At 35.7% G+C, this 18,712-nt stretch overlaps 1 protein-coding gene across 7 annotated transcripts in view; it reads left to right on the top strand.

Moving 5' to 3' along the window:
* ABHD18 (abhydrolase domain containing 18) overlaps positions 1 to 18,712 on the top strand; it is a 42,973-nt gene that overhangs the window by 3,756 nt on the left and 20,505 nt on the right. For 6 of the 7 annotated variants that reach the window (XM_055404794.2, XM_055404791.2, XM_055404789.2 and 3 more), the window contains 6 exons: positions 6,659 to 6,767; positions 7,488 to 7,572; positions 13,195 to 13,295; positions 14,907 to 14,985; positions 15,319 to 15,405; positions 16,865 to 16,890. In XM_055404794.2, coding sequence (XP_055260769.1) covers positions 6,659 to 6,767; positions 7,488 to 7,572; positions 13,195 to 13,295; positions 14,907 to 14,985; positions 15,319 to 15,405; positions 16,865 to 16,890 — 487 coding nt within the window. Of the gene's footprint in view, positions 1 to 6,658; positions 6,768 to 7,487; positions 7,573 to 13,194; positions 13,296 to 14,906; positions 14,986 to 15,318; positions 15,406 to 16,864; positions 16,891 to 18,712 lie in introns of those variants that run through there. The other variant, XM_055404796.2, reaches the window with a different exon arrangement.

Raw genomic sequence — 18,712 nt, 5'->3', positions numbered from 1 at the left:
TAAAATACTAGTGTTGGGGTTTTGTTCTTTTTTACACTAACTTGGAATATGCATATTGCTGTTGATGCGATGGATGTAACAGAGGAAGATATGGACCACCCTCCCCCATTCTTTTCCTGCCACTGTAGAGAAAATAAGTAGTCTAAAATACTTGCAAAAAATTGTGAAGTCCTGTGTTGTAATGACATGCCATTGTTCTCCTACAGTGTGATAAATATACACAAAAATGTATCAATAATTTTTTGAACAATTCCAGAAAGATCCAAGGAATAAAATAATTAATTAAAATGATCATTTTTCACTCAGTATTGTCTTTTCCTTATGCTAGAGTTGCATATCTTAATATATAAAGTGTTCGTCTCTTAAGCAACCCCATGGACTAGACAATCCATGGAATTCTCCAGGCCAGAATACTGGAGTAGGTAGCCTTTCCCTTCTCCAAGGGATCTTCCCAACCCAGGGATCGAACCCAGGTCTTTGCATTGCAGGTGGATTCTTTACCAACTTAGCTACAAGGGAAGCCCTTATTTGAAATATGGAACACTAAGTCAGAATTTTGCTGTTTGGTTAAAGAATAAACTGTTCCATTTCTACCCCAGCTGGGTATACTCAGCTCAACTCTGATATTAATCATCCACAGATTAACACCACAGGAGTTAGTGCAGTTCCCACCAGTTAAAGGTTCAGTCCTCCAGATGCCATTGCTTCCAGTGCCAACCACACTTTTAACTGACTTGACTATAGATTTGGGAGTTCCTGCGACCCCTTGGGTTAATAATTTGCTAGAACAACTCAAAAGAACTACTTAAACCACAAAACTATTCTTCTAGCTTCCTAATAAGGGATACAACTTAGCAAAAGCCCCATGAAGAGACAAATGAGGCAAGTCACAGGGGGAGTGTGAAGTTTCCATTTTCTTTTATTCTGGAGTCAATGTGCATCATTCTCCAACACATGTTCATTAACCAAGAAGCTCTGCCATGCCTCAGTGTCTGTAGAGTTATCATCGGGGTCTTCATGATTGATTGGATCCTTAGCAATGTGATTCAGCGCATCTCCGGCTCCTTTCCTCTCTTGGAGGTCAGGCTGGCCAGAAGTCAGCCCTCAGAAATTATCCTGAATCTATGTAGGGCCCCACCATAAGTCACCTCATTAGCATAAAGACACTCCTATCACTCAGGGAATTCCAAGAGTTTTAGGAGCTCCACCCCAGGAACTGGGATCAAAGACTACACATATTGACATTTACCCTTTAAAGGAAAAAAAAAAAGCTGGTCAAGCAATTTAAACATATACTTTATATATTTACTTGATTTTAATAACTGCACTAAATTAGAAAATATATTATGATGAGGACAACATTTTAGAAGCCAGTTTACCTTTTATAATTTGTTTCATGAGTAAAAAACAAAATGCTAAAAAAAAATTACTAAGATGAAATGTGTTTTATTTTGCTTTGAGGGATTTTGTTTGTTTCTCTGGGCAGGTGTTCTTGAGTGAATGGAAATATATAAATGTGATTTAGACAAACTTTCAAGAGCTCACTTGATTATAAACAGATATTTATTCAGATCTGTGCAAGTTGTTTGTTTTCCTGTTGGTGGTACAGTGAGAAGATGGTGATTGTCACCTCTGGCATTGAGAGCCATGAAGGTATCAGCCCAGTCATTTTACTCAAAGGCTGAGGTGTACAATTGGTTTCTCCCAGTGTGACAGTCTCCTCCTGTTTACTTCTTTGGGTAATCCCCTCCCTTTGAGTGGGCAGGACTGTATAAGACTTTATCTTGTCAGCACACTCACTCTCACTGTCCTGTTGGCCCTAAAGAAGTAAACTTTTGTGAACTTCCTATGAAGAGAGCCATGTGGTAGGGAGCTGTGAGTAGTCCCTAGCAGCTGAGGCTGGGCTCTGGCTGAGCAAAATAATGAAGCTGAAATGAATTTGTTAACAACCTGAGTGAACTTAAAAGCGGTTCTTCTCCATTCGAGCTTCCAAATGAAAATGCAGCCCAGCCAACAACCTTGATAAGAGCTACATGATACCCTGAAGCAGAAACCCAAGTAGCCTGTGTTCTTGGAACTAATCCTCAAGACAAGGGAAGTGAGAAGATAGGGGGTGGGATCGAGCGAGGGGAGGGACCAACTTGATTCAAAAGATTTGTTTCTCAAATTCTTTTATTTAAAGGTCTTAGTGAAGTCTTCAAATATTTAAATTACACAGTAGAGTTTTTTGAAGAGAATAGTAAGAGCCTTGAGTTCTGTTGTAGGGTCAATAGAATTACTTACTAGGATCAAATGAATTACTTCTGCTTACTGAGAAAGTTGTTAAGAGGGAAATTGTCAGTTTCTTCTTCTGAAAAATTTTGAAGAGAAACTATCAAATCGAATCAACTCCAATTTCTAAAATGGTTTCATATTTTTATGGTAAAATACACATGACAGAAAATTCACCAACTTAGCCATTTTTAATTGTATGCTTTGGTGGTATTAGGTGCAAGTGTCACCACCATCCATCTGTAGAACTCTCAATGTGCAAAACTGAAATTGTACACCCATCACCTTTCTCCATTTCCCCTTCCCCTCAGCCCTTGATAACCACCACTCTGCTTTCCATGTATGAATCTGGCTGCTCTAGGTATCTCATAAATGTAGCATCAGATGTGTAACATTTGTTAGAATTTTACTCCTTTTTTAAGGCTGAATAATGTGTCATTCTATGTATATTTCCAGCTTCCCTGGTAGCTCAGCTGGCAAAGAATTTGCCTGCAACACAGGAGACCCCTATTCGATTCCTGGGTCAGGAAGATCCACTAGAGAAGGGATAGGCTACCCACTCCAGTATTCTTGGGCTTCCCTGCTGGCTCCACAGTAAAGAATCTGCCTGAAATGTGGGAAACCTGAGTTCAGTCCCTGGGTTGGGAAGATCCCCTGGAGGAGGGCATGGCAACCCACTCCAGTATTCTTGACTGGAGAATCCCCGTGGACAGAGGAGCCTGGCGAGCTACAGTCCATGGGGTCACAAAAAATTGGACACAACTAAGCAACTAAGCACAGCACATGTATATATACATACAGTGTATACACGACATTTTGCCTTGCTTCCATTTTTTACAGCTACCAAATTCTAAATTTTAAGACAGAATATGGCTAATTAAATTTAGATAGAATACAAATTTTACGTCTACCCTCTGACATAATGCCTGGAGGCTCAGTAAAGAATTTGCCTGCAATGTGGGAGACCTGGGTTTGATCCCAGAGTTGGAAATATCCCTTGGAGGAGGGAATAGCTGCCCACTCCAGTATTCTTGCCTGGAGAATTACATGGACAGAGGAGCCTGACAGGCTACAGTCCATGGGGTTGCTACAGTCCATACAATTGAGCAACACTTTCAATTTTCTGACATAATGAATTCTCTTAAAATCAATATCTGTTATTTATGCCATTTTAGTTTATCTTTGCATTTTTGACAGTTTTGTGATATTCATCACATACCTATGATTTATCTGATTTTCTAGCTCAAGGGTAAGCAAATGATGGCCTGTGGGCCAACTGCCAGTTTTTGTATGGTCTACAGCTAAGAATAATTTTTGCAGATGTGTTAATACTCAGTTTGATGATAGAGGTACCAACTATGAACCCCCATTAAGCAAAATCCCAAGTGACCTCCGATAAGAAAAAGGAATTTAACATTAAAAAAAATGAATTTTATATTTACTGCAGTGTTTTAGGGAGTTCTCTTGGATATGGTGTAATGGGTTGGTTTGATTTTTGATTATATAAACGTTTAAGAAAACGTGTGGAATGAATAAAAAACTAATTTTTAAAATTAGTGAAATGATAAAAGCTTTTTGCTATGAATCTGATAGGTAAAGACTTAAAATCCAAACTCTATAGAAAATTATTATGAATCTTTAAAGTCAACAATCAGTCTCCACTAGATAAATGTTAATAATAGCATGACTTATTTCCTGCTCATTTGAGATCCTATTCTTTGGACCCTCAGTGTTATTTCGGCAAGTCACACTTTTTGACATCTTCCTTTTTGTGTTTGCGTATCTTCTATCTGCCTGACTAATCTTCCTGAAGACTCCGTTAAAACTTTGATTTTTCTTTATAACCTTTCCTTCTCTTTTGCAACCGCTTTTAACTATAATCATCCATATAAAATATAGGTTCATTTTATGAAAATAAATGAATTATACTTAAGATTTCTACTTTTAAGTTATACTTCAGTTTATTAAAAAAGTTACAGAAACAGCAACAACAAATTGTAGTGAACTCCTAACTACTTGGGAAAGTCTCCAAGCTTTGCCTTTCTACACCATCTCTGCAGCCTCTGCAAATGTTCAAATGATGTTGCCTTTCATCACAGCTCTTTGCTAGTACATCACATCTGGTTATTCATACTTCATAGGACAATTCTTATCGTATGCAGACTTGGACTTCACTGGGCAACAGCAAAAGATTTTTCAGCAAACTATGTATTAATGTCAGAATGCCACACAGTTGTAAAACATGTAGAAATGGGTAATTGAGGAAAGCTTGAAAATAGTATATAATTTCACTACAAATCTTTAAAAATCGTTCAGTCAGAAAATGTCATTTAAGAGGTTTGTGCATTAAGGTAAGGAAATTCTTAAGATTCAGATGAAACTAAATTTGTTAAGTTTAAGTAATAACACATAAAGGCTATAGCCACTGCCACAAAAACTAGTAACAGGAGTTCCCTTCTCTGATTAACAATGCAAATTAGTTGAGTAGAAAAATTATCAACAAATAATGTCAACATTATTGACATTTCTCCCTTGTTAACATTAAATTTTGACTATATTTAAAATATTGACTATACTTTTGTAAAGTGGTAAAAGAAAGCTGAAAATGTATTTTATCATCATCTGTAGGTATTCTAGGAAGCTTATGTCATTCAGTTCTGTATTAACTTTCAAAGTGATTATTGAAAATTCTTAGAATGTTTTAGGAAATGTTTAAAAAAATTTTTTTCAAAGGAAGTAGCAAATAAATGAGTACATAAGGATTCTTCAAATTGATTTTTGCTTTCATCTTCTTTAAATGGAATTGATTTTCTTCCTATAAACTATCATAAATTATAGAAGTCCTATAAAATTGGTATTTGATATATTTACTCCTTCAATACATTGATACACTAACATTGCTACAATAATATGATAATAATACAATAATGGTGATAGAAGTTTTGTATGGAATTCTAGTGAAATTTCTTCACAATAATAAATGGTTTTGCTAGTCCAGTCATAAAAATAATAAAGTGCTAGTCCAATCGATGGTGGATTAGATTGTACACTTAATGCAAAGAAGAGCATTAAAATGAACTTGTTTGTTACAAATCAAATAGTAAAAATATAAGATATAAATGGTGGTTCCCCCAATATTCAGAGTAATAGATAAGTACTTATGAAACCTCACTGATGGAAGTTTTAATTTCCATTATCCATTTTTCTAAGTAGAATAAACCCTGAACCTGAATCAGGTTTTGCCTGCAAATCAAAACTGCACCATTCGATTTGAAAAGACTGAGGCAGATTTTTTTAAAAGCTCCAGAACTGTTTGGGAAAGACAGATAAGTGGTACAGAAGTAGTCACATTGATTATTACTTTTCGTGTACTGTAGCATAGAAGAGTAGTTAGATCTGTAGTCACGAGTTAGTCTTAGGTCTGTCTCCCACTTGTATGACCTTAATCACCTATCCTCTCCTTGTCTTGGGGTACTATATCTTTCTTTATAAAAGTGTTGGAAGGTTTAAACAAGAACTTGCGTGTGTGTGTGTGTGTGTAGTTTTTAAATGGTGACTGGCAGATAAAACAGTATAACATATTAGCCACTCCTGTTGTTATCAACAGGAAAAGGCAATGGCAACCGACTCCAGTACTCTTGCCTGGAAAATCCCATGGATGGAGGAGCCTGATAGGGTGCAGTCCATGGGGTCACTAAGAGTTGGACACGACTGAGGGCTTCACTTTCACTTTTCACTTTCATGCATTGGAGAAGTTAATGGCAACCCACTCCAGTGTTCTTGCTTGGAGAATCCCAGGGACGGGGGAGCCTGGTGGGCTGCTATCTGTGGGGTCGCACAGAGGCAGACACAACTGAAGTGACTTAGCAGCAGCAGCATTGTTATCAACAGATATTGAGTATTTACTGTCAGTCACTGTGCTGAGAATGGGAAGGTGCTGCCTTAGAGAATTCAGTTTACTGATGCTCAGGGCTCTACTTCATCTTCTCTACTTTTGCCCTAGTTCCTTTTTCCTATATCTTGTATCTTATTCCCACGAGAATAAATTCAAGGTTCTAGTTTAATCTCATTATTTCATTTTCCCCCAATCTTGTTGATATATAATGTCATATTAAAGTATACAACACAGTGACTTAATATATGTATATATTCTGATGCATTTACCACAAGTTTAGATAACATCCATCAGTCTGTAACCAGAGTTACAATTTTTTTTTTTAATAAGATAGGGGATGTACTGTACAGCATAGTAACTATTGTTAACAATACTGTGTTGTATACTGGAAAAATCTTTAATTTTGTACCTAATATGTAAAGAGATAGTTAGAAAATTGACCTGCTGAGTAAAATAAAATATTTTAAGGTCGTTTAAATGTTTGTTTTATAGATGTTTGTTTGCTACTGATGGGTGTGAGCAAGTTAGATATTCTATACCGGAGACTACTCCTTACAAAACTTTTTATCAGAGGATGGGGAAGGCCAGAGGATCTCAAAAGGTAAGCTTGCTTGCTCCAAGTTTGTTGTTTTAGTAAACATTTAAAATTTCATTGCAATTTTTATTTTTTTTTAATTTTTATTTAATAAATGGTACAAAGCACAATACCAAAAACATTAACAGTTAAAATTTCACCAAATGAAAATATACTATAGAATGCACATTTGTAAAAAGCTACATTAGGTTATTTTACAACTGCCTCAAGCTGCAAAAAGAAAAAAACAATGCCATACCTAAGTTATCCCTCTCTCAAAATAATGCCATTTATGTTATAAACCATGAGCACCCCATCAAAAGACGGGAACTGCTTTTGTTAACTCATATATATATATATATATATGACTGTATCACTTTGCTATATTATTGCTTAGAGTTTTCAAGGACTGAACTTTCTTGAATAACTTGAATTTGTGATGACTATAAAACTGTGATATACTATATAGCTCATGGAAACATTTTGATTTGTGAAAATTAATTTGGGATTTGCACCTTTAATTTTGAGCCTTGCATATGTTACTTTCAGAACAATGATATTTCTCATGTTTTTTCTGAAACAAAATTTCAATCTTGAAAAAACCAAAGCCTAATTTTTTGTTTAATTATTAAAATTAAATTTTAATACAGTTTGTAAACTGGACTTGCTAATTTTTAGTTACTTTTCATCAATCTCAATATAATGGGAGTAATGAATTTTTTTCCTTTTCCTCCCTTTCCACAATAGACTCTTTGAATTCAGAAAGATTATTGGAAATCGAGAAAGATGTCAGAATCTGGTTTCAAGTGATTATCCAGTGTACATCGATAAGGTATTAAAATGAAAGAAATGCAATTATAGAAATTCAGGTTTTATTTAACTCTGTGGCAAGAATGGGCTGAATGTTGGACTATAATAACAGAGAATTCTAAAACATGAGTACAATATATATTTTTTCATTTAATATTTTTTAAAATGTTATTATTGTATATATTCTAACTGAATGCTTACAATAACTATCTGCATGTTTATATAGGAGCATATTTTTAACACTTAGATAAATACAAGAAAATATTTAGGGCTGGATCTTTTTGAACCTCATCTTTTGTCTTTAGGCTCAAGAAAATAAAAGTAAATTATTCAACATTTCAGAATTACAAATAATACAGGGAAGTACTCTAGTTAGAGAATCAGCACATGAAAAGTTGTTAGCAAAACAATTGTTGTGTAACATCAGGGAATTCTTATGGGATACAGTTAATTGCTGAGAGAAGGGTAGAAAGAAAATGCTATAAAATTAAAGAATATGAGAAAATGTTTTTGAAATAGTTTTGTTTTTAAGCAACCATGTTTTTTTGTAAAATATTTCTAGATTTATGTAATTGGATACTTAGTGTTGTTGGGGAGGAGCTGCAAATGTTCACATCCCTCACTGCCATCAACCAAAATAACTCCACTTTCATCTCTTTTATATATTGTATATCTCTAGAAGATGTCATTTTTCAAAAGACTTTCACTGCTAAACACAGGATCTTGTAAATTGGAAATCCCTCCTCTATACCATATGCTGCTGCTGCTGCTAAGTCACTTCAATCACGTCTGACTCTGTGCGACCCCATAGATGGCAGCCCACTAGGCTCACCCATCCATGGGATTCTCCAGGCAAGAACACTGGAGTGGGTTGCCATTTCCTTCTCCAATGTGTGAAAGTGAAAAGTGAAGTCACTCAGTTGTGCCTGACTCTTAGTGACCACATGGACTGCAGCCTACCAGGCTCCTCCGTCCATGGGATTTTCTAGGCAAGAGTACTGGAGTGGCTTGCCATTGCCTTCTCTGCTATACCATATAGCAGTTCCTTATATCTTCTGGATTTAGAACATTTCTCCCTCAAACTTGGCTAAATATTTCCATTTTCTCTATTTTCTTCTACTAAAGACTCATAGGCTTAAACAAATTTAAAACATACCACGTATAGATCAGAACTCTAATTCCGGCCACTTTTTACCCCCTGTTTCCATTTTCCTCCCTGAGAGGAATTACTGTTAGGGTTTTAGAATGCTTTCTTGCAGATGTCCTTGCTCTCCCACAACCTTATCTCACTCTCAGTGTTCAAACATTGAGAAATAATTCAAATACAGAAAAATCACCCTTTTAAAATGTACAATTCAGTGTAGTTTTTTATTATATTCCAAGATGTGCAACTATCCCTGTCCAGTTCCAGAGCAGTTTATTGCCCCGAGAAGAAACCCTATACCCGTTAGTTGTCACCTGCCACTTCCCTGGCCTCTCATCTGCTGGTAATCACTCATTTGTTGTCTCTGCGGATTCACCTGTTCTGGACATTTCTTATAAATGGAATCATCCAACATGTGGCATTTTGTTTCTGGCTTATTTCACTTAGCAGATTTTTAAGGTTCACCCATGTTGTACCATGTACCAGTGCTTCATTCTTTTTCATGGCTAAATATTCCAGTGTAAACATGTACATTTTGTTTATTCATCTATTGATGAGCATTTGAGTTGTTTCTACTTTTAATTATTATGAATAATCATGCCATGAATATTCATGTACTAGTGTTTTGTGGATATACGTTTTCAGTTCTCTTGGGTATATACCTAGGATTGAAATTGCTCAGTCACATGGTAATTCTGTGCTTAAGTTTTTAACAAACTGTCAACTGTTTTCCAAAGTGTACCACTTTAAAACTTTCCCACAAGCAGTGTATAATACTTTCAATTTCTCCACATCCTTACTAATATTTCTACTTGCCCTAGCCTTCCTAATGGGTGTGAAGTATATTTTATTGTGATTTTGATATGCCTTTCCCTAATGACTGTGAGGGCTTCCCTGGTGGCTCAGAGGTTAAAGCATCTGCCTCCAATGCGGGAAACCCGGGTTCGATCCCTGGGTCGGGAAGATCCCCTGGAGAAGGAAATAGCAACCCACTCCAGTATTCTTGCCTGGAGAATCCCGTGGACGGAGAAGCCTGGTAGGCTACAGTCCACGGGGTCGCAAAGAGTCGGACACGACTGAGCGACGGAACTGAACGGAATGACTGTGATGTTGAGCATCTTTTCATATTCTTATTGGTCATTCATTTGAGAAATATCTGTGAAACCCTTGCCCATTTTTAATTGGGTTATTCATCTTTTTAGTGTTGAGTTGTAGCTTGCTTAATTTTTAAATCTATATTATGTATGGCTCTGAGAGTGTTTTTTTTCTTATCAAATTGCCATTTATCCCAGCACTATTTGTTGAATTATTATTCCTTTTCACATTAGGTTGTGCTGCCTCCTTTTTCAAATAATTAATTCTTCTAAAATAGATAAAAGAAAAGTCTAAAACTATAAAAGCCACAAAGATGACAAAATGTAAAAATTTCTTGGATTAAAATTTCATATTATATACATTAGATCTCCTTACCATTTTTTTTAAAGAAAATGCAATGTAATCCCAATTAAAATATTCAGTTTAGCACTAAGGTCCATAAAAGGATCCTTAAATTATTTTGAGAAGGACTCAAATATATATTTGGAAAGTATAGTCAGATCAGGAATACCTGGTAAGGAAGAGTGGTAAGTGCAAACTAGTTCAGTCCTATATCAATGGATATTGTGAGGCACAGCATACTCAACACAGCCTAATACTGGTTTAGAAATAAAATATATGCTAATAAGACCCAATATATGATTGGAAATAATTTGTCAAAATTTATGGAAGCTTACTTAATGATAAAGTAGTATTCTAAGTCATTTGCAAAAAAACATGTGGATTATTTAATAAATGATATTGAAACAACTGGCTTGGTATTTGTGTTTTCTAAAAAGGTTGATATAGGACTTGCCTGGTGCCTCAGCGGTAAAGAATCCTCCTGCAATGAAGGAGACAGGGGTTCAATCCCAAGGTCAGGAAGATCCCTGGAGAAGGAAATGGCAACCCACTCCAATAGTCTTGCCTGGGAAATCCCATAGACAGAGGAGCCTGATGGACTACAGTCCATGCACTCTCAAAAAAGAGTTGGACACAACTTAGTGACTAAACAACAACAAATACCATTTATTATATGTTATAATAAATTGTTGTTATTGTTCATTCACTAAGTCATGTCCAACTCTTTGCAACCCCATGGACTGTAGCATGCCAGGCTTCCCTGTCTTTCACCATCTCCCAGAGCTTGCTCATACTCATGGCCATCGAGTCAGTGATACCATCTCATGCTCTATTACCCACTTCTCCTCCTGCCCTCAATCTTTCCCAGCATCAGGGTCTTTTCCAATAGGTTGGCTCTTCTCATCAGGTGGCCAAAGTAATGGAGCTTCAGCATCAGTCTTTCCAATGAATACTCAGGGTTGATTTCCTTTAGGATTGACTAGTTCAATTTTCTTGCTGTCCAAGGGACTCTCAAGAGTCTTTTATATTAAAAAAAAAAAAAGGTTGATATATTTAGCCTCCAAAAACACTGTTTTGTGTTTCTGCCTTTAATGAAATATGTGGTGCTTTCAGTTCAGTTCACTCAGTCGTGTCCTACTCTTTGTGACCCCATGGACTGCAGCACACCAGGCTTCCCTGTCCATCACCATCTCCAGTGCTTGCTCAAACTCATCCATTGAGTCATTGATGCCATCCAACTATCTCATCCTCTGTCGTCCCCTTCTCCTCCTACATTCAATCTTTCCCAGCTTCAGGGTCTTTTCCAATGAGTCAGTCCTTCATATCAGGTGCCCTTTAAAGTATTGGGATTTCAGCCTTAGCATCAGTCCTTCCTATGAATATTCAAAACTGATTTCCTTTAGGGTGGACTGGTTGGATCTCCTTGCTGTCCAAGGGACTCTCAAGAATCTTCTCCAACACCATAGTTCGAAAGCACCAATTCTTTGGCGCTCAGCTTTCTTTATAGGCCAACTCTCACATCCATACCTGACCACTGGAAAAACCATAGCTTTCACTACACGGACCTTTGTTGGCAAAGTAATGTCTCTGCTTTTTAATATGCTGTCTAGGTTGGTCATAACTTTTCTTCCAAGGAATAAGAGTATTTTAATTTCATGGCTGCAGTCACCATCTGCTGTGATTTTGGAGCCCCCCAAAATAAAGTCTTACTGCTTGCATTGTTTCCCCATCTATTTGCCATGAAGTGAAGGGACCGGATGACATGATCTCCATTTTCTAAATATTGAGTTTTAAGCCAGCTCTTTCACTCTCCTCTTTCACTTTCATTAAGAGGCTCTTTAGTTCTTCTTTGCTTTCTGCCATAAGGGTGGTGTCATCTGCATATCTCAGGTTATTGATATTTCTCCCGGCAATCTTGATTCCAGTTGTGCTTCTTCCAGCCCAGCGTTCCTCATGATGTACTCTGCATATAAATTAAATAAGCAGGGTGACAAATACAGCCTTGACGTACTCCTTTCCTGATTTGGAACCAGTCTGTTGTTCCATGTCCAGTTCTAACTGTTGCTTCTTGACCTTCATACAGATTTCTCAGGAGGCAGGTCAGGTGGTCTGGTATTCCCATCTCTTTAAGAATGTTCCACAGTTTGTTGTGATTCACACAGTCAAAGGCCTTGGCATAGTCGATAAAGCAAAAGTAGATGTTTTTCCAGACTCTCTTGCTTTTTTGATGATCCAACGGATGTTGGCAATTTGATCTCTGGTTCCTCTGCCTTTTCTGAATCCAACTTGAACATATGGAAGTTCACGGCTTGGAGAATTTTGAGTATTACTTTGCTAGCGTGTGAGAACGCCATGAACAGTATGTGATGCTATACTGCTGATTTAATTTTGACTATTATCCTGATAAAGATTTTTTAAATTAAAAAATAATAACTATTCAAGTTGAAAAAATTTAGGTGTTGAATATTAGCAAATGCCTTTGCTATATATGCAAGTATGACATTTTTCCTTACAGGACTCATCACGTCTTTCCTTAGATGACTCTTACATCAATAGCTTGCCTGAAAATAAGCCACTCTGACATATATAATGGCAACCCTTATTTGACAGTGGTAAATTATAATTTGTTTTTAAGTTGTTTTTATACTTATCTTTATATTTTTGAATTTTTGTAATGGATATTTTATTTTGTTATTGTACAAATTGTCCTTGTACAAATGAGCTTTGCTTATAGATTATTTTCCCAAATAGACTAAAGTAAAGGAAATGAAAGAGCCATGTCTCTAGAAAGCAGCATGGTGCAAAAGGATACATAGGAGTAGAAGTGTATGCTCAGTCGTGTCCGACTCTTTGTGACTCCATGGACTGAAGCCCACCAGGCTCCCCCGTCCATGGAATTCTCCAGGCAAGAACACTGGAGTGGGTTGCCATTTCCTTCTCCAAAACAATACATAGGAAGAAAAAAATGTTTTAATTAAATAGAACTTTTAAATAGAAAAACATGTATGATAGACTGAGATATCTTCATCCTTGTGTATACAACTTAGTTTTGCTTTTTTTTAGATTGAAGAGCAATCAGATTGTAAGATCCTAGATGGACACTTTGTTTCCCCCATGGCCCATTATGTGCCTGATATCATGCCAGTTGAATCTGTTATTGCTAGGTAAGAATTTTTATTTAGAAAGTTACAGTAGAAGGTTGTTTATGTTGATGTATGCAATTAATATCGATGTCATTATTTCAAATTACTTTTTAATTACAATAATTATTCATTATTTTTCCATTAAAATATGGAGGGAGAGTAAAAGTTTAAAGTTTAGTATACATTTGAACCTAAACTGTTACCACATAATCTTCAAAATATCAAGAAGCGGTACAGTGCTGGGAATACTAAATGAAGCAGTCATTGTGCTTAGTCGCTTAGTCGTGTCCAACTCTTTTCAAACCCATGGACTGCAGTCCACCAGGCTCCTCTATCCATGGGGATTTTTCAGGCAAGAATACTGGAGTGGGTTGCCATGTCCTCCTCCAGGAGATCTTCCCAACCCAGGGATCAAACCCAGATCTCCCACACTGAAGGCAGATTCTTTACCAACTGAGCCACCAGGGAAGCCTAAGATGAAGCAGAGCTGTTAACATTGGTAGTTTTGACTATGAAATAGAAAATTAAGAGTTAGTTTGCATGAGCATAGAACAGAAATAATCATTAAACCACCCTAAATTTACTTGTCTATATTCTATTTAACAATTTATTTATAGTAGGTGGGACTTCCCTGATGACTTAAAGAATCTGCCTGCAGCACAAGAGACACAAGAGACTCAAGTTTGATCCCTGGGTCAGGAAGATCCCCTGGAGAAGGAAATGGCAACCCACTTCAGTATTCTCGCCTGAAAAATCCTGTGGACAGAGGACAGGGGTCGCAAAGAATCAGACATGACTGAGTGACTAAGCACATGCAAGTAGTTGTGTTTTCCCTTGCCCAGGCAAAGTAAGCTCAGAATTCAGGTTTATGTTGCCCAAGACTGCAACCATCCGAGGTCAAACCTTGAGCTGCCAGAATGCAGTATTCTACTGTGATAATTATTCCAGAATGTCAACTGCTAAGAAAACTGAAGAGAAAAATCAGTTTGGGAAGATAAAATTCTGAAAATGGATAGTGGTAGGGGTTGCTCAACAATGTATCTTACTACAATGGTTAAAACAAAGTCATATAGGAAAAAACATTATAGAGGAGACTAGAATACTATAATAAGAAGACGACAAATAGATATTTTCTGGGGGGGCATGGTTTGCTTTTACCGTCAAACATAAAAGTTTTAATAAATCCTGTCATACACTCCAAGTTGAAAAAAAGGTAACCATAAACTATTTTGTTGATACATCAGCAGCTTGTACAGCCAACCATTATTCCTGCAAGGACAAAAAGCAGAGCTATCTAAAGAATTGTTTTTCTAGGACTTAATCATATTTGTTGATGTCTTTACAAAATAGGAAAATTTCATTTCATATATAAAGTTGTGGTATTGAATAAGGTAAAAATGATTATGATAAATTCTGTGCTTATAATTAAATATTTTAACACTTAATACAAAGCAAATTTACAATATCTTTGTTACCATTGGGCAAACAGTAGTTTAATCAGTCATTTACAATTTAAATGTCAAAATTCTAAATTATTTTTTCTCCCAAAAAATTTAATTATGAAACTTTAAAGAATTCAGTTTGTATTTAAAGCCTTTTATTTTCACTGATGTGTCATATTATTTTAAATAGGTTCCAATTTATTGTGCCTAAAGAGTGGAACAGCAAATACAGACCTGTATGCATTCATCTTGCTGGAACAGGAGATCATGTAAGACTTTATTATGACATCCACATACTCTCCTTAATAGACATGTTTATTATATTTTTAAATTTAATTTAATTTTTATTTTCATTTAAATATAGTTTATTTACAGTGTTGTGTTAGTTTCAGGTGTACAGAAAAGTGATTCAGTTATACATTTACATATATCCATTCTTTTTCAGATTCTTTTCCCTTATAGATTATTACAAAATATTTAGTAGAGTTCCCTGTGCTACTTGCCCTTGTTAACTGTCTATTTTATATATAGTTGTATATGTTAATCTCAAACTTCTAATTTACTTACTGTATTCTTAAGTATGTCATCTTTTCTTTCCTTAGCATTACTGGAGACGACGAACACTGATGGCTCGTCCTATGATTAAAGAAGCCCGAATGGCCTCTTTGCTGTTAGAAAACCCTTATTATATCCTTTTATAATACCTTGAAATCATTTATTTATTTATAGATTCAGTTATCAAAAGGAATGATAGTTACTATCCAGCTTTTCTACAGCGGTGAAATTTGTCAGTTCAGAAAATGCTTAAGAAGTAAGAAGCAAGAATGAAAAGAAGTGAAAAATTGTTTCATACCTTCTTAAAAGGCAATTTATGGATTTTATTTCTATAAAATAGAAATATTGGTTCCTTTGAGTTTTATACAGGAGGTCAAGTGTTTGACTTACTAAGGAAGCTCATATTTTAAATGCATTTACATTTAAATATCAGTTGAGGTTTAGAAATAGTTCTTAACTTAAATTTCAAGATGACATCAGACTATTCCCAGAAGAAGGAAGGAAACTGATGAACAGATATAAAGAAATGTTCAGCGTTGGTGGTAATAACAGAAATGTAAAGTTAAAGCAGCAATTATAAAAAATTTAAAAAAATAAAACACAGTAGCCATGAAGCTGTTGTGAAATGGGCACTTTCATTACTGATGACTGTTCAACCTTTTGAAAGCATTTTTACTATATGCATTGTGAGCCTTTAAAAATCTCACATCCCTTGACAGAGTCATATTAATTCTGGGAAGTTTACTCTGAGGATAAAACCATTAGAAATAGCTTAAATGTCTAACAGTAGAAAAATGTTTAATTAAATTGTGGTTTATAACATTGGAATGTTATATGATTGGTTATTTTATGTTTGTTACTTTTGCCATTTACTACCTGTATAAACTTGAGCCTTTTAGTGCCTCAACTTTTCCTTCATAAATGGGAATAATCTCTTAGGTTATTTAAAGTATTAAATAATTAATCCTTTCTAGAAAAGTGCCTGGCAAATAACAGTCATTCAGTAGATTTTAGCAAATTATTAAAAGTTTACAATAATGAATGAAAAGTATTTTTAATGCAAAAATAATGTATAAAACTATGATATGACATAGGTATAAAAAAACTTAGAATAGAAAGTTCATTAAAAAACTGCAAAAAAATGTGTAGAAGTGAAAATGTTCGAAAGAAGTATACCAAAATATTAATATGGTTGTCTGTAGATAAAATAGTTTTTCTTCAAACATGCTTTTCTGTATTTTTAAGATTTTCTATAAAAATGTATACATGAAGAAAGAAACCAATAAACTTCATTTTAAAATTAAGTTGACAATTATACAACCTTGTTGAATATACTAAAAACATTGAATTGTACACTTTAAATGGGTGAATTGTCTGGTTGTGACTGTATTTCAATTAAGCTTTTTTAAAAAAGAAAAAGACTTAAGTTGAAAAACTTGAGAACTTATAAACAGCCTATATGAGATAACTGGAAAATAGTTATTTCAGCATTAAAGTGTCTTCAAATGTAACTGTTTTGCTTAAGTTAATGTGTCTTGAGACACAGTATATTTAATTATTATAAAATTTTCTCTTTGACCCGCATCCTTAAATGGCTGCAGGAAACCCAAGGACCAAATGTAAGTATGTGTTACCTTCATTTTCCAGTCTTTATACTAAATTTTCAGCAATTCTGAAATTTTTGGTAGGCTAACATTTTTAAGTTTAATTTCCAAGTGTTACTGGGGAAGATTTTCTATTATAAAACTGAAAATTTAATGCATATTGTCTTAAATTGTTATTTTAAGCTTTTTGCAATGTCTAATAAAAAGATAAATAAATTTTAATAGGCTGACTAAAGATATATTGTATTTGTAAAACTGTAACCAAAGAAATTAAAAGACTTTCCCTTTTTAAGGTACATTTAGTTTGTGAAATGAAACACTACTCTTTTTATTCTTGCAATGTGTAGTATAGGTAATCTGAAGATAAGCTTTTTTTTCCTTGTCTTTTAAAATGATGAATTTTTAAATCAGTTTTTTGTGTGTTTCCATAATTTATTAATATATTGTGTTTGATTTTGGTTCATTCAATAGATATTTGACCCTAACCGCTGGTAAGATAGCAACAAAACGACAAGGTTGTTACTTTCATAGAGTTTATATTCTAGTATGGGAGCTGGATAAAAATAAAAGATAATTTTAGGTGCTTATCAATGCCTGAAGAAAATGAAGCAGATAAATGGGAGAAAGAATTATAGGGGTGAGTGCATGGTTGAAGAAGTGTTAGATATGAGGACATGATATAATGAAAAGGAACTTCCGGGAGATAGTGAAGGACAGGGAAGCCTGGCGTGCTAGAGTGCATGAGGTCACAAAGAGTCGGACATGACTTAGCAACTAAACTACAACAACAACAATAACAACCGTGCTTTGAATTTTACTGTATGTGCATTGGGAAACCTCTGGAGAATTTCAAGCAAAGGAGTGATCTGATCTATGTTTTTAAAGTCCTATCTGGCTTACTGGGGCAAGAGTAGCAGTAAAGTAGCTTCACATAAGAGACTATTACAATTCAGTTCAGTCGCTCAGTCGTGTCCGACTCTTTGCGACCCCATGAACTGCAGCATGCCAGGCCTTCCTATCCATCACCAACTCCCAGAGTCCACCCAAACCCATGTCCATTGAGTTGGTGATGCCATCCAACCTTCTCATCCTCTGTTGTCCCCTTCTCCTCCTGCCCTCAATCTTTCCCAGCATCAGGGTCTTTTCAAAGGAGTCAGCTTTTTGCATCAGGTGGCCACAAAGTATTGGAGTTTCAGCTTCAACATCAGTCCTTCCAGTGAACACCCAGTACTGATCTCCTTTAGGATGGACTGGTTGGATCGCCTCGCAGTCCAAGGAACTCTCAAGAGTCTTCTCCATCACCATAGTTCAAAAGCATCAATTCTGTGCTTAGCTTTCTTTATACTCCAACTCTCACATCCCATACATGACCACTGGAAAAACCATAGCCTTGACTAGACGGACCTTTGTTGGCAAAGCAATGTCTCTGCTTTTGAATATGCTGTCTAGGTTGGTCATAACTTTCCTTCCAAGGAGTAAGCGTCTTTTAATTTCATGGCTGCAGTCACCATCTGCAGTGATTTTGGAGCCCAGAAAAATAAAGTCAGCCACTGCTTCCCCATCTATTTCCCATGAAGTGATGGGACCGGATGCCATGATCTTAGTTTTCTGAATGTTGAGCTTTAAGCCAACTTTTTCACTCTCCTCTTTTACTTTCATCAAGAGGCTCTTTAGTTTTTCTTCACTTTCTGCCACAAGGGTGGTATCATCTGCATATCTGAGGTTATTAATATTTCTCCCGGCAGTCTTGATTCCAGCTTGTGCTTCCTTCAGCCCAGCATTTCTCATGATGTACTCTGCATATACGTTAATTACAATAAGGCAGGGGAAAATTTGA

The sequence above is a fragment of the Moschus berezovskii genome, chromosome 19 (assembly GCF_049115385.1).
Source record: "Moschus berezovskii isolate FMDL1 chromosome 19, NW_MosBer_1.0, whole genome shotgun sequence".
NCBI lineage: Eukaryota > Metazoa > Chordata > Mammalia > Artiodactyla > Moschidae > Moschus > Moschus berezovskii.
Note: the sequence above shows the minus strand (reverse complement) of the source record. Positions and strands in the feature narration are given on the sequence as shown.